General features: G+C 44.9%; 1 protein-coding gene across 19 annotated transcripts in view; it reads left to right on the top strand.

Annotated features, from left to right (window-relative positions):
• MACF1 (microtubule actin crosslinking factor 1) overlaps positions 1–20730 on the top strand; it is a 292549-nt gene that overhangs the window by 120772 nt on the left and 151047 nt on the right. For all 19 annotated transcript variants that reach the window (XM_083751563.1, XM_083751572.1, XM_083751574.1 and 16 more), the window contains 9 exons: positions 12950–13116; positions 13371–13483; positions 15056–15162; positions 16322–16441; positions 17973–18068; positions 18682–18809; positions 19029–19122; positions 19876–20030; positions 20426–20723. In XM_083751563.1, coding sequence (XP_083607689.1) covers positions 12950–13116; positions 13371–13483; positions 15056–15162; positions 16322–16441; positions 17973–18068; positions 18682–18809; positions 19029–19122; positions 19876–20030; positions 20426–20723 — 1278 coding nt within the window. The remainder of the gene's footprint in view (positions 1–12949; positions 13117–13370; positions 13484–15055; positions 15163–16321; positions 16442–17972; positions 18069–18681; positions 18810–19028; positions 19123–19875; positions 20031–20425; positions 20724–20730) is intronic.

A 20730-nucleotide genomic window follows, 5' to 3' on the forward strand; every position in this document is an offset into this window, starting at 1 on the left:
AAAGAATATTCCCAGCACCGCCTTTGGCTCCTCTACTTGGGTGCCTGTTTGTTATCTCTCCCTAGTGTTTTGTGGGTTTCTAGAATGATACTGAGTCTCAAGCCTATTTGAAGAACACACTTTGTGTCCTCTTTCCTCAGCCCATATGCAACATAATTTAACTTGGCGAGGAGGGAAATGAACTCTGCATGTACTCAGTAGTGCTCCTGTCTCTGCTACTACCTCGCACATTATGGGGCTAAGTCCAGGATGAGCAGGTGAACTTATTTAAATCAGGCAAGAGTTGCTGTTTTGCGGATAGACCCTTTTGGTGCATTTCTGTTTTGTAAACAAACTAAAAATGGTAAGACCGGGCGGGAACTGAACTTGCCTGGTTTGGCGTTGGAGCCCTTCTGTGATGTAGGCAAAGGTCAAGGATTTTTGGTTGTGCTTCAAGCAGTAATTGCTTTTTATGTAGCCAGAAAGACTACTTACATTGTTCCAATGTCATCCCTGGTCTAGGTTTCCTCTTTTAGGTGTGGGTGTGTGCACATGTACATGGGCTTCCACCAGGAAGCACCCCCGTGTTTCATTTGTTAACATGTATTTTAGCTGTCAAAACTCTGCACAGTAGCTGCTAATTTATAATGGTATGCCCCTAGGGAGAGGGAAGGGATGTTGATTTCAAGGCATTGTGTCAGGGCGTGGGGGGAGATGGGTTAGGGGGCAGGCAAGCCCTAAAACTGCATCAAGATCTGGCATAAAATGCCCAAGCAATTTGGCATGGACTTTTCGACGATGATGTCATTATAGAAGAAGAAACCAGGTCATATATCTCTTATTAGATGTCTCTATGGAATTTTAATGTTAAAAGCAATTATTGTAGGACGGAGGCTGTGGACTAATGCAGTGTGATGGGGGACAGATGGAGCTGGCAGTTCTCAAGCCTGTTTGGTCACCAGAATTTACCTATATGCTCAGGAGTTCTCTAAAATGAGAGGCACTAGATATCAAGCCCCATTGAACTCTCATCCCTCTCCACCCTGCATGGAATTGGGAAACCTTTTCACTTTATAGTTCTTGATCGTTTACAGCAGTGGTGTCCAAACTTTTTCAAAGAGGGCCAGATTTGATGAAGTGAAGGGCCATGAGGGCCAACTGAAGGGCCAACCAATGTTGTTGACCTTTTTTAGGATTGAAGTTGTTGAGGTCTTGTTGCTTTTTAGGATTTTACCCCAGGAAATAAACTGCCACGGGGGCCAAATTAGGCCCCTGAAACAGACCTTGGGCATGCCTGGTTTACAGGATGAGTTGTAGTTATTCTGTGGTGAGGGGTGGGCACTCTGTACATGCTCAAATCACACTTCTCTCTGTTACTTTGCATGTCATTGATTTGCATTTTGCTATTAGGAATCAATTCAGAGGTGAGCAATTTTTCAAATATTGCCCAACAACATTTTGGTGCATAACATGGTGTGGGGGTTTTTTGTACCTCTCCCATCACTGCTCCTGTGATGAGACTTCAGCATGGGATGGGACTGGACTTTTTTTTTCAGGAGCTCAGCATGATGTGTAGGTTGGTGGGGTGTTCTCGTCTGTTCATTCTTCTCCTTGCAAGCGAGCTGGAAGGCATTCTCGGAAGAGCAGTACAGACGACAGAAGGATTGTGGAGCACTTTTGGCAAGGGAGAAGAAGCACAAGGAACTGGATGTATTTAACATTTATATCCTTTCACCCAAAGGTCACAGGGCAGGCCCCAACACAATACAATGTACAATCATATGCCCCTCATATATAACTCACTAACAAAAGCTTCTTAAATGGAGCACTTCATCCAAGTAAAAATTACCTCTCACACGTGAAGAAACATTTATTTTAGCAGAGAGAAGTTTAAGTGGGGAACAAAATAGCAGTTTCCAAGTGCTTGCAAAAGCAGCCATAAAGTAGATGGAGAACAGCTGTTTACTAGAGATGGCCAAGAACCTGTTGTTTCTACAGCTTTACAAAGCAGTCAGGATTTTACTGTCAACAAGCAGTTTCTTTTGCAAGGGAAGGAGTTGTGCAAGGCTAAAGGCCCAGCCAACATAGTGCCCCAGGGTAGCCCATGCAGACTTGGCTACCAGCAGGGAGCTGGGTGTCTCTAACCCCTGGTACACACACAACACACACCCCTATGTGTGCAAATGTTTCTGGTCCCCCAATACCCCACCTGTTTGGGATGTGGCAAAAAGAAAGAAAAATCAAAGTAGTTGCAGCCTTGGAGTGAGCAGAGGGACACATCTTTCGACGCAGCATCTTGATGGGGATGCAAACTGGCCATCAGATTGATCATTTTATGAGTGGGAAGGTGGCAAGAAGCCTCCCTCCTAAGCTGATCTGCATGGATCATTTGAGGAAGGTGATGTGTGCATGTGTGCAAGATGTTGGACTACAGCTCCCATCAGCCCTTGCCAGCATTACCAGTGGTCAGGCATTGTGGGAGTTGTATTCCAGCAACTATTTATTTATTTATTTATTTATTTATTTATTTATTTATTTATTTAACAGCATTTATATACCATCGAATCACATAATTGTAGAATTGGAAAGGACCCTGAGGGTCATTTAGACAAATCCCCTGCAGTGCGGGAAGTTCAAATATTACATACCGCTTGATCACAATAACATTTGGAGGATACCATGTTAGCTAACCCTGCCATAGTCTAAATTTATTCAGATCAAATAACACAGTATTTGGGCAACAACTGATTTGCACTGGGGTTACATTCTGGACCCCCGTGTGTGCCAGCAGGGCCCACGCAAGCCCTCCCAGTTCGGCCCCCGCTTTGCCCTATTCCACCCCTTTTTGCGACATTTTTGGGTCACTCCTGCGTTTGGCACAATGCACATGTGCACAGTTGTGCACATATACCAGACACGCCTAAAATGGTCACAGCCTGTGTTGTTCTAACACTTTTCATTGCACAAAGTTTCAAAGCAGTAGCCATCTTTGTATCAATTTGTTCTGTGGTTGTCCTGCCTTTACATGCTTGGGCATTTTAGTTTCAACATAATTGCAGCATTGCAGATCCTGTAAAACCAATCGAACAGAGAGGGAGCCACATACACCTTCAGATAGTTTGCAGCTGATAGTTTAGCAGCTGTTAAAGTAGAAACCACTTCAGGGTTGCCCATCTCAGCTCCTCTACTTCCAGGTGGGTGCCTCCTAATGCTACCCAACCGTTGCCATTACATGTGGAGCTACAAGAGCAATTGCAATGGACTTTTCTAAGCTGTTGGAAGATCTTGCACTTATTTTACTGTATACATCCTGCTATATGCTGTCCACACTATAAATGATTAATTATCACTAAAACATGTTTAATACTATGCCATATTGCAATATCGCTGCATGCTGCAGTATTTGGTGGTACAGTGCTGTATCCTACATTTTTTTAAAAAAGTCAGAAAAGTGTTTTAGCAATAATTAAGAGATCAGTTGAAAACACATGCAAGAATACTAAGCAAGTTCATGCCCCTGAATACAAAATGCTCAAAACCTCTGTACAACAAGGGTTAGTAGGCTATTGGACAAAACAGTTTTTTTCTTCCTGATGCTGTCTGAATGTTAAGGTCCAAAATAGTAATAATCATTTTAGAGATCAGATAGTGGGAAGGCGTCACACAGGACTACCTGCCACATGCAGTCAGTAGATGATTGTGGGGAAATCCAGGGGATATCCTAGTATTTTTGAGGAATTGGCAGATTCCTGGGTCCAGATAGGATTTGATGATGATGATGATGATAATAATAATAATAATAATAATAATAATAATAATAATAAATCTTTACGGTACGTTTTTGTGGCTGTAAACATACAACCATGTGCCTAAAACTCAGCTTCATTCAACTCAGTAGAACTTACATCTGTGTAGGCATGTATCAGATTGTGCTGTGTGCCATTTACAGAGTTTAACATTAGGGTCTAAATGCTGTTCTCCAATCTGAGGGTGATGATGATGATTACCCAGACCCTGTGATAATCAGCTGAGGCTCATCTTCATGTGCCTCCTTCACAAGAGGTCTGGAGGGTGGCAACACAAGAACAGGCGCACTTTTTTTTGGCAGTGGTTCCCCACTTGTAGAATGCTCTCCTGTTGTTACATATCTTTAGGCATCAGGCAAAAACATTCTGCTTCTCCCAGGCCTTTGCTAATTAAGGAACAAATAGCCTTTTAAACTGTGTGGGTGTTGTTTTTTATTGTTACTATGTTTTGCGTTTTTGTATTGTAAACTGCCCTATAATCCTCGGATGAAGGGCAGTACTGTATAGAAACAACAACAACAACAACAACAACAACAACAACAACATCCCACCTTTTCACCAGAGCTGGAACTCAAGGCTGCTCATAAAAATTAAAACAAACACAAATAAAACACACTTAACTCGGAACATATAAAAAGTTATAGTTTAAAAGTATATAAACTATTGTTGGAATTTTAAAAATGTTTTTAAAAAACAGAACCTATGCTGATAGGGGAAAAAAAGTGCAGCATGCTATTATGGAGCCCTTTGCTTAAAAACATTCAGTTTCCCAAAGCCTGCCAGAACAAAAAGTATTCTCCAGTCAGCAGAATGACAAGGAGGCAGTCAGTCTTGGAAGTTTCAAAAGCCTGGGAGCAGCATTGTCCTCAAGAGTTCTCTCCCACATAGAATAGGACCCGTTAACCAAAGTTTTTGCTAGATGGATGTGACTCAGATTTAATAGTGTGTGTGGATTAAGTCAGATTATATTTTTTTAAAGGTACAGTACTGTAATTGAAACACATTTTAAATCATTTTTCTCCACACTCCTCAGCATTGGCTTCCATTTTAGTCTTGTGCGGGGCCTTAGCTACTGGGAGGTGGGGGGAGGGGGCCAGGTTTTTTGCCCCAGGTGAAGTCTCCGGAGGGACGCCATTGAGGCTCCCTGCCCCACCCCACCCTTTGTGTGTGTGTGTGTGTGTGTGTGTGTGTGTGTGTGTGTATGCATATGCATGTGTGGGCACTGTTAGAAACTGAGATATGAAAGCTAGGAGCTAAATGGCACCGTAAACCTAGGTTATGGGTGCAACCACGGAATGTCTAGGCACACTTTTTTATAACAAGAATACAAAGCTGAAAATGGGTGCAGATGTGTGTAGGGGAGTGCCAAACTGGGTCTTTGGCCCTGGTGAAATAAAAGCTAGTTTCACACCTGTCTTGTGGAAAACCTTCACAGCCGATAATGAGGGGGGTGGGTTTGTAGAGAAAGCTAGAAGATAGATCTAGTTAACCCTTCCATTGTAGGCTCCCTCCTCCCATCTGGAGGTCTGGAGTCCTAGTTTTCAGTTTTAAGGTATGTTTGGATCATATTTTGCTGTGCTGAGATGGGGACATTCTGTTGATTCCCTGGGAGTGGCAGCTTTTTTGCCTTCCTAGGGGAAGAGCATGATTCTCTTACTAAATACCTTTATAATCTTTCCCCCACTCAAGGTTTTATTTTATTTTTTTAGGCTAGCATTTGCAAACTGCCAAATGTGTGATCTCGGTTCTGTTCTCACCATCAATTTCTTTAAGTCTTCCTTCCTTCCTTGAATAATTCCAAGGGCAGATTCTTCCGCTGAGGAGGTGCCCCGCCCCTCAGTAAGCAGCACCACTCTGGAAGATGTCTTTGAAGCTTGTTAGAGAGGCGCGAGGGCAGCCATTAAATTATCATGATACTCCAATCTGAATTGGCATGAAAAGGCTGGGGGGCTGGAGGAGGGTTGGCGAAGGGAGCTGACGGTGAATGTCAAGCCAGGTTAACCAGACGCTGCCTCTGTATATTATATCTGCTATCTGGCTGAGGTTGCTGTTATTCCAAAACATTGTGGAAATATCCCAGGGCTCAGCAACATTTTATGTCTGTCTGATTTTATTTTAGCTCAACAGTGATGCCTAGGAGGGTGATCAGCTGAGTGTCACTTAATTCAGTCACAAATGCTTCACCATTGTCTTTGGTGAAATGAGGCTTCATAGGCCTTGTCCAACCTGGTACTGATGGGAGCTATAGTGCAGAATAGGGATAGGGGAGAAAAATCAGTTTTGTTAGGATTTTAAAGCAAATCTACCTAATTCATGCTTCCCAAAACAATACATGAACCAAAATACAGCTACCTGTCAAAATTATTATTTTAAAAAAGAATACATTCCGAAGGCTTGTTCTCTGGGAGAATGAGGCTCCCTGAAGCTTAGATAAGGCTTCTGAAATAAGGCAGTTCAGTGGAAATTGGGAAAGGCTATTGCTATAGCAAGAAAGCCCAAGTGCAGAAGACATAATGCTTAACCCTGGTTAAGATCCTGAATATACGGTGGAATGATGATGCTGTAATACAGAAGGTTCCTTTGGACTTTGTTTTTTGTTGCCCAGCCTATACTTGTGCACTTTGCATGCCCAAGGATTCATCTAGTCTTCTAAAGCAGGTGACAGAATTTGGTGTTACCTGGTATCTCTAGTTTTAGTGGGGAGTGCAGGTCCAACCATTCCAACTTGCTTCTGAATCACTTGAGTAGCTGTTTCACAGTGTAGGCGTCTGAAATTTGGGGTCTCCCCAGTGTAAGTGTTATGGTCATGTGACCTCTGGTTTTCCTTCAGGCCTGTGGCAGACTTTTGAGGGGGGAGGGGAGGCTTTCTGACGAAAGACGTTTGACTGAGAAGAGCAAAAGCCCCACAGAGCCGTCTCTGAGGTAGCAGCTGACAAAGACGGGCTTTTCAATGTGATAAGCATGCCCGTGTCTGGAGAGAGAGAGAGGCGGGGGGGGGGGGAGCTGATCCACAGAATACAAATGGCGAAGCCGCCTTCCTTTGGCTGTGTGGAGCAGGGAGAGAGAGGCCTGTATTTCCAGCCATCTTCCTGGTCTCTTGTTTCCAAGGCAAGATGCCACTGTCGCTGATCAGGAGTGGAAATAGGACATTGCGGGTGTTTCCTCTGGGGTGAAGGAGGGACCTGGGTCTGCATTTGCTTCTGGGCAACCTTCTGGGGCCAGTGGCAAACAAGGACAAAGCAACGAATGTTACGGCTAATGTTGACACACACACCCTCTTTGTCTTGCATCTAGGCAAGCAAAGAGGCATTACCAGAGTTCAAAGGCACATACCAGCTAGGCAAAAATGCTTAAAAAGGGATACAAAGCAGGGCTGGTGAGGGACATGGTCTTGGGGGCAGAGGGTGTTGCTGGGGAGGTGGTGTGATATGGAGACAGTCCTGCAGGCTAGGTAGAGAGGCTTGGCAGGGCATATTTGACCCCTTGGCCAGAGTTTTAAAGAACTGAATAGAATGTGACAATTCTCTCATTTTATCTTCCCAAACTGCCCCATGCTCAGGGCTAGGCTGTGGGTGTTGGTTTGAGTTGAGTCACGAGCCCGGCCAGTGGTAAGGACCAGTGAGCGAGGCAGGACTGACAGGCAAGCTAGGAGTTAGGAGGACCAAAGCACGATCAAGGATGCATGAGCAGGCCAAGGCTTTGTTGCTCAAGCAAGGCTCGGCTATACTGCTTCCTGCCCAGGAAGATCCAGTGGTGAGCCCTTGTGGTCACAGTCTGTTCGGAAGGGTCAGCACAAGAAAGTCTGTCCCTATACTTCAGTGGCTCAGCACATGGAGCAGCCAATTACAGGATTACAGCAACTCCTTTCACCCATAAGACCGGCTAGACAGGAAATATATGATTTGCATAGGACCACCAACTGAGCTTTGTGATGGGGCATGGATTTGAACTTGGGTTTCCTCAGCCTGAGTCCCAAAATATTTATTCTGTGCTATACTACCTTGGAGACTATTAGTGCACTGTCTGTGTGGTGTGGCTCCACGATTCCCCTAGCAGGATGCCATGCTGCTGTGATAACATTTAAACCCAGATTCAGGTAGGTAGCCATGTTGGTCTGACGCAGTCGAAATAATATATATATATATATATATATATATATATATATATATATATATATATATATATATTAATGTCCAGTAGCACCTGAGAGACTAAGTAAGTTTGTTCTGGGTATAAGCTTTCGTGTGCATGCGCACTTCTTTAGATACAATCTGAAGAATTGTGCATGCACACGAAAGCTTATACAGTACCCAGAACAAACTTAGTTAGTCTCTCAGGTGCTACTGCACAATTTTAAAATTTTATTTATTTATTTAAACCCAGAAATCACCATATGGGACAAAGGACCATGGTGGATGTGGCTGTCCTCCTACTGTGCCTTCGAGTGTGCAGGGCTGGTTGAGGAGCTTCCCACCATGCCACAGAACACTTTCCCCCAAGCTGGTGTCCTCCTTATATCTGGAACTACAGCTCTCATCAGCCCCAGCCACCATAGTCGTCTTCAGTGGGAGTTGTGGTCCAAAACATCTGGAGGGCAGCATGTTGGTGAAGGCTGTGTATGAACTGGCTGTGAGCTGTGGTGATCCAGGAATATTTTATCTCCCCGCAATATGACTGCATGTGTCTCTTCTTCCACATTTCTCTGGACTGCCACAAATTGGGACATGATATTGGGTTGCTGACAGTCATTTTGGGATGTAGTGCTGAATGGGTTTTGCTTACTTAGAAATCCTGAGTGGTGGCGGTGGTATTTTGACCTTCCCCCTTCAGGATAAAAGAGGCACTTGACATGTACACAGAGGAGATCTCGTGATTCCATGTATTCCACGGCCCCACAGGTCCCTCAGGATCTTTTGTGTGCTGCAAAAGCCCAGAGTGGCCAAGAGACCGTGAAGAAAGGACTGTGGAAATGAGTTAACAGCTGCCCCTGTGCAGCAAGGAAGTCACAGGTCTGAGCCTGGTTCTCCTGCAAGAACTGGGTCTTGCTCCTTCATTTCCTTACAGACACAGTGGCTGGTAACTCATGTGATATCACTGTCACAGTGATGGGGAGGGTTCCACAAGTGCACTCGCTGAATTGCCTGTGATGACCACACCTGTTGGTCTGGTGAGTGCTGATCCCAGTGTAAAGTGGAGGGTTGGGGGCTCATCTCTGACCTCCTGCTGGACTTTGAAAGTCCTTGGAGAATTCTCATTGCTTTCATAAGTCCAAAGTGAGACGCTGGCCCTCCCTGGGGTGGAGGCATAGGCAGAGGTGGAGGTAACTGCTGGCTGGTTACTAAGCCCAGCCAAAATTTGTGTACCCTTGAAAAAGGACAATTTTCTAGTAGGTGCTAAATGTTCTGGATTTGTTTCCCTTCCTCAAGCCCTCCTGTAGATTGCACTAGTGGTGGGAGGGCTGTCACCATTCTAAATTATGGCACGTATTTCATTCCCACAGATGTGTTGATCTTGTGAAATTGGCATCCTTCTCTCAGCCAGCTCTTGCCTGCTTACAAAGTGTTCCTTTGATTAAGGAGCGGCAATCCAGCTCGCCGTGGAAAGAGCTGAGCCCCACCCTCTTTCCCAGCGCTCGTCTCGTGCCTGAAGGTGTGCACGTTCCATCAAGTGCAAAAAGCATTCGGCAGCCCACTCCCCTCTCCCTCTCTCTCTTTTATTGGAAACTGGGTCACTATGCCGTCACCGTTCCTCTGAGTGTTCTTCCAGCCGCCTGCATCGATGAAGATGGAGCTTGGCTCCCAGACAGAAAAAGAATATGGATCTGGGGACCGGTAGGGTCTGATGGAAGCCGTGCAGCATATGGGGCAAAGGCCCAGGGAGCATTTCATGCTCTCTCTCTAAACTGCTCCCTTTCTGCTCTGGAGGCAATTCCCTTTTCCACCCACTGCATTGTGTTGCCAGCAATTCTCTTTTGGCCCTCAAATGTTGTGAATTAAGCAGACCCCTTAGGTTTAGCTAGCAGAGAACCAAATGAAAATTGCCTTTTCGCTGCTTGCTTCAGATCCCTTTTCCTGTCTGCCCCACCTAGTCCTGCTTTCGTTGCTGAAGGAGAGTTAGAAGCGTTGAGGATTAGTGGCACCCTGGCTTAGGAATTTCTAAAGGGAAATTGGCTGTGTCCAATGGGACTGGCAGCAAAATATCAGTCCCCTGCTCTTAAATGAATGTGGTGCAGGTAAGGTAACACTTAACCCTAGTTAACATACCAGGCATATCATGAAACCAGGGACTCAGCCAGAGCCTGGATTTGAGGGCTTATGCCTGGAATTGGGACAGAGAGACAGAGTGGGTGTTGCTGGTGTCTCATCTATCCAGTTTTATCTGAGCCAGCAGATGTAGTTTCAGGGTTGAAGAACCAGGGATGATTCTTCTGGGGGACTTAAACATTCACACCATGGTTACCTTGGTTCAGGGCTTCATGGCCATCATGGGTGAACCTTAATACATTACTGCTCTATTGCATTTGGTAGTGTGTGTGCTTGATCTGTGGTCTGCTATAGAACATGTGTGGAGTGATCTGCTATTAAGTGATCTGCTATCAATTCTTTTGCCATGGTCAGAACAGGGGGTCAGAACACTTGACTTGGTGGCAGCACATCCTTTCTGCAGGATCATTATTATGGTCCATTTCTGGAGAATTAGATAATTAGAGGAATTCTTGAATGCTCTGGGGGACATGGCTTCTGGTCTTGCTGAGGCCCTGATAGCACTATGAAAATATGAGATGGAGAGGACCATCCATGTGATTGCTCTTAGTGCTGCAGAGCCTGTGAGGCTCTTTGGTCTTATGGGGAACAGTTAGCCAGTGAAGCAGGCTGGGCGATGGCTGGTGTGCAAGTTCTGCAAGTTACGGAGGAAAAATGATGAAATACAAATGAGAACAGGACATGGTTGTGCTTTCCATGTGGTAGTGAGGGCAGCAAAAAAAACTTATTTTGCCGCCTCATTTTGCATCCTTAAGGAGTTGTCCAGCAGAGTTGTTTTGAGTTTGTATTAAATGTAAAGATGCTATCCCAGGGAAGAGGGGGGTGGGCCCCTCTGTCTCTTGCTATGACAAATTTGCAAAGCATTTTGAGGATAAAGTTGTTCCTGTCAGCTCAAAACGAAGAGATGGCTGGACCAACTTCTCTTTCCCATTTTAGAACCAGCTCTATGACTTGAAAATCATTGATTGGTACTTGGAATTAAGCAGACATTTCTGTAATTAGAGCTAATGTATTTATTTTTTCAGGAGCTATAGATTTGGTGTGTTAAAGGGAATTTTGTTCCCGTCCCCCACTGAAATCATTGTGATGAAAGGTAGTTAATAAATATTTTAACTAAATAATATAGTGAAATAGAAGCAAGACTAGCTTCAGTCTAGAGAACCGGGAGAGGTGAGGGAACTGCTGTAACTGCGATTTGCTCAGTTCAGGTATTATACAGAGTTAACATACATTACATTTGCAAGCACACTTCAAGCTATGGAAGCCTGTACCCAGGTTTGTGACCAACTCTTGGCTCTCTCTCAGGTATTGAGATGTAACACTGAACCATTTTTAAGGGGAAACAAGCAATTTTTTTTTAAAAAAGGTGTTTTATTATTGAGTCTGCTGTTTTTACTACTGTATTCTAGTGATACTAGTGGTTTTTAATAGTGCTGTGTCTTTCTAGTGCTCTGTTTTACAGTTCTGTTAGTGTAAATTGCTTTGGAAACTAGTTTGAAAAGAGGGCTCTATAAATAACTTAAAATAATAATAAACAAATAAGCATGGGGGTCTGCAAGGGCCATGGAAACATCAAGCAAAATTGGTTCTTTAGGTGAATCTAGCCACTTCTTTCAGTTTCCTAAGTACATCTAAAATACCTCCATCCACACTGTGTCCACACTGGTTGTATAAAGAATATGCACCACAGCAGCTGCACAATGGCACATTTTTCTCTCTAATCTGTCTGATTGCACAGAAATGCACAGCACAGTGGCTGCCTCTGCTTCTGTGAATCTGGAAGGGGGATGGGTGGGATGCTAAGCCATCTGCATTCATCATGGAGGAGGGGGAATGCCCTGATTGGCAGGCAGTGGCTCAGTGATCGACAGATGTTATCTGAATTGCTGGCTGGCACAGGGCTGGCCTTTCTCATCACCCAACCAAGGAGAAAAGTCCTTTAAAAAATACTTTGGTAAATAAAAAATTTTAGGCCATAATATAGCTGCTACTTTCAGTTTCTGCAAGTGTTACATGAAACATGCTAGCCTCGTGAAGCTATGGCCAAGCTTTTGAACAAGCTACATTTAATAATAACACAGTCTGACTCAGTGAGACCACCCCTTCCAAATTCCTGGTGCTCATTGGCAGGGAGAGCAGTAGTAGGTGAAACCAGAGCCAACAAATTCCAGTTTTGTCCCCATCTCCCTCCCTGTTGAGTTCTTCCAGGGGTGGCCCTGAGACCCATGAGGAGTAAACTGACTGGCAGGTGGGGGCTGGACAAGGGTAGATTGATAGATTGAGACTATTGAGCCAGTGCATCATTCACCCTAATGCACTAGCCTCCACTGCTTCATCAAATATCTCCCTTTTCTACCTGTGCCAGAACCCCAAGCCAGCTCACGAGACAAAATAATATCTGTTAACAGACAGATGAAATGTAAAGCTTTTATACCAGTTAAAACAAAGATAAGATCAACCAATGAGCTGCAATTAAACCAGTCAGAAAGCTCATCTCTCTCCTTTCTGCACCTTCCTCAGCACCTAAGGTGAGCTGGTTATCTGGCTGCCTGAGGCCAATGGCTTACCTTGACATGCAGCAGGGCCATCTGGCCTTGACCATGCACTCTCACTCCAAAGTGTTTCCTTGCCATAGAAGCTGCCTTACATCAAGTCAGACCCTTGGTCCACCTAGCTCAGTATGGTCTACAATGATCGGCTGCTCCACAGGGTTTCAGACTGAGGACATTTCCTAGTTCTACCTGGAGATGCCATGGGCCATTGAACCTGGGACCTTCTGCGGGCAAGGCAGTTGCTCTACCACTGTGCTACAGCCCTTCTTCCCTCAGTAGTTTCACTGCATCTGACATGGTGCTCTGCCAAATGAAACGACTGCTTCAAGGCTGTGGTCTTCTCTTCCAGATCTCTGACATCTACATCAGTGGAGAGTCGGGAGACATGTCCGCCAAAGAAAAGCTCCTTCTATGGACGCAGAAGGTGACGGCGGGCTATGTGGGAGTGAAGTGCACCAACTTCTCATCCTGCTGGAGTGATGGAAAGATGTTCAATGCTATTATTCACAGATACAGGTACGTGTCTGTTTTCCCTGCCCAGCTAGGAGGGCAACCTGGAAAAATGGGAAAACTTCTAAAGCTAAAATGAAATCATGTGCAGATGCTAAATGCTCAAATTCTGCGGTTTGAGTCCCAAATACTGAGATTTCTTACTTTAAATTCTGAAATCTGATTTTGAATACACTTAGAATGTGTTTATCTGTAGCAGAAGTTTCTGATAACAGCAGTCTGCAAATGTGGAATCACATTTTTTTTCCTGTCTTCTGCAGGCCAGATTTAGTGGATATGGAAAGAGTTCAGATTCAGAGCAGCCGAGATAATCTGGAACAGGCCTTCGAGATTGCAGAGCGGCTTGGGGTCACCAGGTTGCTGGATGCAGAAGGTGATGATGGGGCAAGTCAGCTGGGCAAATGCACTGACTTTTGAGCAGTAGACATGGCATTCTGTTGATGCTTCACTATACAACCTGGCTGCCTCTGAGTAAACTCCACATGCTGGCCTGCTTCTTATGGTTTCATGGCCAGCCTAATGTTTACTCAGTTGATTCTGATACTTTTCTGAACAAATAAATATAAAGTTTGGGGTGCTGGTGGTGGGAAATCTACCATTTTTTGCTGGTCAGTCTTATAGTCGGCAGCCTCCTGTCCATCTCCTTCCAAGCCCCCATCCATCTTTTCCTTGGAAAGGAATATGCTGTACTGGGTGCTGCTAGCCAAAGGTGCCTGTGGTACTTTCACCCAACAGCATTCAAGATACAAGCACAATGCCCTATCAGAGGGAAGGGTTGGCAGGAAAGAGAGTATTTTCCCACTCTGAAGCATGAAATGTTGGTGGGCAGGTGTGGGGTTGCTAGATTGGTTTCGCCTTGGTTGCACAGCAGCCAAACAACCCTTAGCTCTCCTCCCAGATTTGAGCCAGGGAGGTGGCAAGGAATGCTGCACACACATCAGGTGTTCCACACTCACCTCTGCAACTTCAGTGTTGTCAGGGGTAAGGCCTGCTGCTGATCATGCTTGCCAGTGAGCTATGCTTGCCAGTTACCCTTGCCATGGCAAGCAGAATGGTTGAAACTTGATTAGGATAGGGCACAATTGTTGTTGTTTAGCACTGTTCTGTGTATGTTGTGCTTTTAAGGAGTTGCATAAGTTAAAGGACAGGTAGCTGCCTGCAGAGGAGCTCACAGCCTAATTTTTTTACAGTGGAGTGAAGGTAGGAAATGGAGGGAGGAGGAGGCACAGGAACAGCAGAGAGGATCGAATCATGTAGGACCTCTAGAAACACTGTCAGGCATCTATTTATTTTACTGATTTGAATAAATAAATAGATTTGCACTGATTAATCAAGTAAGGCTTCTGCTTAAGATTCATGTCAGATCTGAAGCTCTCTCTTAGAGTTGATTTAAACATTCAGCAGAATTTCATGCTGCTGCTTTCCTTGGGTTGCGTGTTTATCTGTTCTGCTCTCTGTGTATGCAGGATGTGTGTTTGCGTGTGTGTGTGTGTGTGGTTTATGCAAAAATGTATACGCTCCTTTTTGCTTCAAAAAGGGCTGCTCAAAGTGGCTTACAGAATATAAAAACGAGCATAGAAATGATTAAAGCACACTTAGCAGACTAAAGGCAGCATCAAAGAGGAAAAGCACAGAGCCAAAACTAAAAATAAATAAATTTAAATTAGGCTCTCTTCATTCAGAAAATCAGAGTGCCAGGGAAGATGAATTCTAGGCTAGCTTGTTTTCATTGTGCAAGGAGTATTCTCTCCTCCACAGTAGAGCTTTGAAACCTTTAATCACACACATATGTGAATATTGAAGTTGTACAGTCCAGGAAAATCTTTATGTGGTTTGGCTCTTGGGATGTATTTTTATGAATAGGAACACAAAGCTACCTTTCATGCTTCAGTTCTTCTTTTCAGTCCACCCATTTGACTGCTTCATTCTTTCCCCTTTCTTCTAGATGTGGATGTTCCCTCACCAGATGAAAAGTCTGTGATAACTTATGTGTCTTCAATTTACGATGCCTTTCCCAAAGTTCCAGAGGGAGGAGAAGGCATAAGTGCCACTGTAAGCTTTGCTGCTGCTTTTTCATTCTGATGAGACCATCAAGGCACATGAATGGCTTTTGGAATGGGCCATTCCAAAATGTTTTGGAAATTGCTCTCAGGAAATGGATAATGTGCATATGTTGACTTGGATGCGCGGGTGGGCAATTAGCTGGGGGAAAAACAGGAACCTTGACTAATCAAAATTTGGACAAGGTGCTTCTACAGTATTGGGAGGAATGCTTCAGAAATCCATACCATACCGTTATATGCCCAACCAAAATGTCACAAAGTTGAGTGCAAGCTTTTGGGTTCTCCAGAACTATTTATAATGCTTGATGGTAAACAAAGAGGGAAAGAGGTGGAGAAAAATGCATATATTTGATGGTGAAGCCCTCTCAGTCTGCATCTTGTAAGAGTTAAATTGGAGTGAGGGGTGAAGTAGCAGACAGTCAGCTGAGGCTGCACCTGCTATTTAGGTATCAGGTACTGAGGCCCCTTGCGTAGCAAAAAAAGATAGACTGTGGCTGTTCTGCTACCTGTGTAAGTTGAAACACCATTACCTAGGTCTGTCCTTTATCCTTATGGGAAACACACAGGTTCCTTCAGAGGCAGACAACACAGAAGCTAGGTGGGCTTGTATTGACAAAAGTTGAGGTTGGTGGTTTGCTCCATTACAAGAAGAAGAAGTCAATAGAAACCCAATCAGGTAGCCACACCTAGCAGTTGAAGTGGATGTTCCCCCTGAGAATAAAGTTCCATCTTCAGGTGGCATAAAATCCTCTCTCTTCAGATCAGGATCCTATTCCTGAATGGATGTGTAGCTCTGAAAAAGCATCACAAAAAGGGGAAGTGGTTGTCCTTTTACTGCAAAAGGCCGGACAAAGACTTGCAAAGCTTTAAACTAAAGGAGTGGCCATTCCTGGAGACCTGGGACTTGATGGCCCTGTTGCTGGGCTCTCTGAGACCTTGATCCATGCCAAATTGGATGGACACCATCTCTGGCAGCAAGCTGGGTGTTACCCTGATACAGTATTCTGAGACTCAGCGGAAAGCATGCACCTTCATGTCTCGTCCTTTCTCCAATTTGGCTTAATATTTTGTCTACTGTTCGTTTAGAGCAGTTACTTCCTAATCATTTATCTCACATAAAAGGCTGTTCTTTCCCTCTCTTTCTGTAGGAGGTGGACACAAGGTGGTTAGAATACCAGAACCATATAGATTCTCTCATCTCCTGGATCAAGCAGCACACGATAATGATGTCTGACAAATCTTTTCCCCAGAACCCTGTAGAGCTCAAGGTAAACTTCAGATCCATTTTCTCTAGCCATGCCTTGTATGCTTCCTTATGTGAGCCCCCCACTCTGCTCTTCACTGAATGATTATTGTTATCTTTCCTCAAAATCTAAATCAGAATATTTATTGGTATGTGCATGGGGCAAATCATAGCTCAGGTTCGGTTCATACAATCCCTGAACTGACTTCCAATGATAAGCTTAGCGACTAAGGTACAAAGAGCCACTAATCCCCAAAAGATCAGAGAGATTCTCTCTTCCTCTCAGCCTGTGTCATCTGTAGCAATCTTATAATTTCTATTGTGTGTGGAGGTCACACTTGTGGAGAAATGGTCTCACTGGTGAATGATCCAGAACTGACACTGCAAATCTCTTGCTCATGTAGACAGTAGTTACTAGTGTAGGACAGGTGCCCTTGGGACTCCCCCATGTGCCATCTGTGTGTCTTTCTCAACTGCCTGGTTGGAATGTGCCCTTGGATTATGATAATGCCTTTTCCTTGTCTGGGTGGAGAACAGAGGGGTGTTTGTGTGCCTGGCTTTTAAGTTCTTTACCAAAGGTGTCATGGGCTTTGAAGACACTCGTACTCAGGACACAAGGGAGAAATGTGCTAGGCGGAAGGCATGCTTGGCAAATCCAAACCGTGATCAGCTCCCGCCTGGAGACCAATGTTCCCACTGTGGAAGGACGTGTGGATCCAGAATTGGCCTCCACAGTCACTTACAGACTCATTGTTAAAACCGTGTTTATGGAAGACACTAAAAGATGATGATACATGTTGCTCCACCTGTTTTTCCTTCTAGACCAACCCCCTAGTGGCATGTGTCCACTATAAGGTTATCTCATAAAGCGACCCTTGGGCTGAAAAAGGCTCCCTGTCCACATAGTGCAGAGTACAGTGATCTGAAAGCAAATACTAGGAGCATGCTAGGTGTATGTGGATCAGAAGGCTGGAAAGAAGGGGACATAGCTCATGAATTAGAACATCTGCTTCGTATGCAGAAGGTCTCAGGTTCAATCCCCAGCAGTATCTCCAGGTAGGGCTGGGAAAGACTGCCTGTTTGTGACCCTGGAGAGTCACTGCCAATCAACATAGAGGTTACTGCACTAGATGAACTGATTGTCTGACTTGCTGTAAGGAAGCTTTCTGTGTTTCTAGCTGCAGATGACTCAAGTGAGTGAGCCAAGTCAGGGCAAAACAGTTAACCAGTCTATTGAGGAGACAGATAATGTTGATCACTTTGGAACCCAGATCTTGGCAAGATCTGTCCACTAAGGCTCCCCAGGGATTGCGGTCCACCTTGCATCTCTGTTGAGACTAATGACAAAGACCCAGGCAGCACTGAGCATCTCTCCCAGTTTCCTTCCATTTCTTTTTGCCTTCTGTCTGTTCATTCTTCAGGGATACTCTGTGGGTGAGGATGGGGCACCTCTCCCCCCCTATACTGTAAGGGCTAATAGATGCTGCATATTTCCCCCACTTCCATGAGTAAAGTGATTTGCTGCATGATGACCCTTTTGCTCTCTATTCTTGCAGGCACTTTATAACCAGTACATACACTTCAAAGAAACAGAGATCCCAGCAAAACAGCAAGAAAAGCGAAGCATTGAGGATCTGTATAAACTACTGGAGGTGAGACAGGTTCTTGGATGAACAGGCAGTTCTTTTAAACATTAGAAAGAGTTTGGTGGACTTTAGTCACATTTGTTCAGCTTGTGTTTATTCTTCAGCAGCCTACCCAGCCTTCTTCATATATCTCTTTGGTTTTTGTCCTTCCTAGTCCCAACCTCATTCTTAAAAAAAATTGTTGTTTGTTCCTTGGTCATATAGTTTCTTAGCCATTGTCGCATCTCCCTTATTTGCTAGAGTCAGGGGAAGACTATCACAGTAGGAAATTACCTAGGCTCATATCTTTATTTTATTTATTACATTAATATCCCTCCTTTTCCACCAAGGGGCTCAGGGTGGCATATATGGTTCTCCCCTCCCTGCTCCCCATTTTATCCTCACAACTGTGGTAGATTAAAATGAGAGGCATAGACTTCCCCAAGCTCATCCAGTGTGAGCTTTGTGACTGAGTGGGGATTTGAACTTGAGCCTCCCTGGTGATAGTTCAGCACTCTAACCACTACACTGTACCACGTTGGCTCTCATCTTGGCTTGTGCTTGGGCACGGGTAGAGTGAGTCCACAAAGGCCAGTCTCTGGGCCTGAAGAAACAGTTCCTCTCCATTTGTGCTTTCCAGACCTGGATTGAATTTGGGCGCCTTAAGCTGCCGCAGGGCTATCACCCCAATGACGTGGAGGAAGAATGGGGCAAGCTCATCATAGAAATGCTGGAACGTGAGAAGTTGCTGCGGCCAGCTGTGGAAAGGTAGGTGGTGAACTGTTGAACGGAATGACTAAGAACACCCTTTCCCTGCCAGCTGGCAATGAAGTCCTTTGTGATGTAGAAAGTAGCATTAAAAACAATTAAACAGATGTCATAATCAATGGTATATAAAACATCAATTCTAATGAATAAATATTCCACTTTTAAAAGTTTTTTTCTGGCTTTCTGTTTTAATTCTGGTGACTGACACACTTCCTACAGGTTGGAGCTGCTGCTACAGATTGCAAACAAAATCCAGAATGGGACTCTCAGCTGCGAAGAGAAACTTACCCTGGCAAGGAACACGCTTCAAGCTGTGAGTCTTTCCCTTCTGTTATTCAGCTCTCCCTGATATTCTCTCAGATCCACACCTGCAGGGTCTCAACATCACAAATGAAGGCAGTCAAGACCTCTGAGCTTTCAATCAGCAACAAAACTTGTAGATTCTCTAACTAGGAAAATGCACATATAGAACAAAAGGTTTGGGTGGCTAGAAGAGTTTACTATGTTGGATTTAACACTGCCTCCAGCTCCCAAAGCTTCCTCACTTGTCTATTATCCCCCCTTGCTATCAGGAACACACAGCTCTCTTATCTGTAGGAGCTGGATGGTGTATTCCTTGGTCTTTCCTTAGGCCTCTCCTTCCTGCCTCCATCCTTCCCACAAGCCTTGCTCCTCTGCCATTCTTCCTCCAGCCTCTGTGTTTTTGCCTTTTGCTCACTCAGCACCCTACCCACCAGCCTCATTACCTCCAATATCTGAAGTGCTCCTGGCCCCTCTGCCCACTTCAGGCATGAAACTTGCTCTCATTTCTAGCTCCCTTTCAAGTGCAGCCAAACTAGATTTTCATGCCCTGCACACATTGTATTACTTGACATCTTAAGGATAAACTAGAATGTTCATGAATATTCTACAACATCATGTCAGCTCAGCTCAATGGGACTTGCAAGTGATGGCTATTTATTTGCTTTTAAAATATGAGCTTCTGCACGTTAGTCAGATCTGCTTGTCCTAGAAATACACTTCAAAGTGAGAAACTCTGTAATAACCTCAAATCCTCTCCTGCCAGGATGAAGCGCACCTGGAGTCGGGCCAGTTGGTGCAATATGAATCTGACGTCGTCATGTACCTCCAGGAGTGTGAAGGGCTCATCCGCCAACTACAGGTGGATGTTCAGATACTCCGGGATGAGAATTACTACCAGCTGGAGGAGTTGGTCTTCAAGTAAGGCGTTTCATGTGTGGAGCCAAGGAATGAGGGTGTGGGTTATATTCAGCTGGGCTCAGAAGGAACATTTGGTGAACAAGAATGTTCTGATAGATGACATGCACTGTCAATGCAGTCCTGGTGGTGGTGGAACGGGTTTGGCAAATTTAAGCCAAAAATGTCTTGGGGAAACACCTTATTTGGGGCAGGGGGAGCAGAAGAGATTAGTATGTTGGGTCATCTTTCAAAAGCTCTTACCCCATCCTGAGGAAGTGTGCAGAAATGGGGTGGTGATGGTGGGTGTGTCTGGCTCCTGTGTGCAGGAACCTGCCCTGGTTGGAGAATGACCTTGTGATCCCACAACCTCATCGACATTCTCCATTCTGCCCTCCCTCGCTTGATTTCTCTCCCAGGATTGTGAGGCTTCAGGACGAACTGGTGACATTGAGACTGGAATGCACTAACCTCTATCGGAAGGGGCACTTCTCCTCCCCTTCTTCCTTGGATTTTGTCCAGCCTTCCTCCCTGAGCACCAGGCACCTTAAGGCTGAGCCCTTGCTGAAGGGAACGCACACAACAGCCACCACTGCCTCTACCTCCTGGTTCCGGAAGCCAATGACCCGTGCAGAGCTGGTGGCTATTTCGTCCTCCGAAGATGAGGGCAACCTCCGGTTTGTGTACGAGTTGCTCTCTTGGGTGGAAGAGATGCAGGTGTGTT

The sequence above is a fragment of the Podarcis gaigeae genome (genome assembly GCF_964106915.1).
Source record: "Podarcis gaigeae genome assembly, chromosome: 8".
Taxonomy (NCBI): Eukaryota; Metazoa; Chordata; class Lepidosauria; order Squamata; family Lacertidae; genus Podarcis; species Podarcis gaigeae.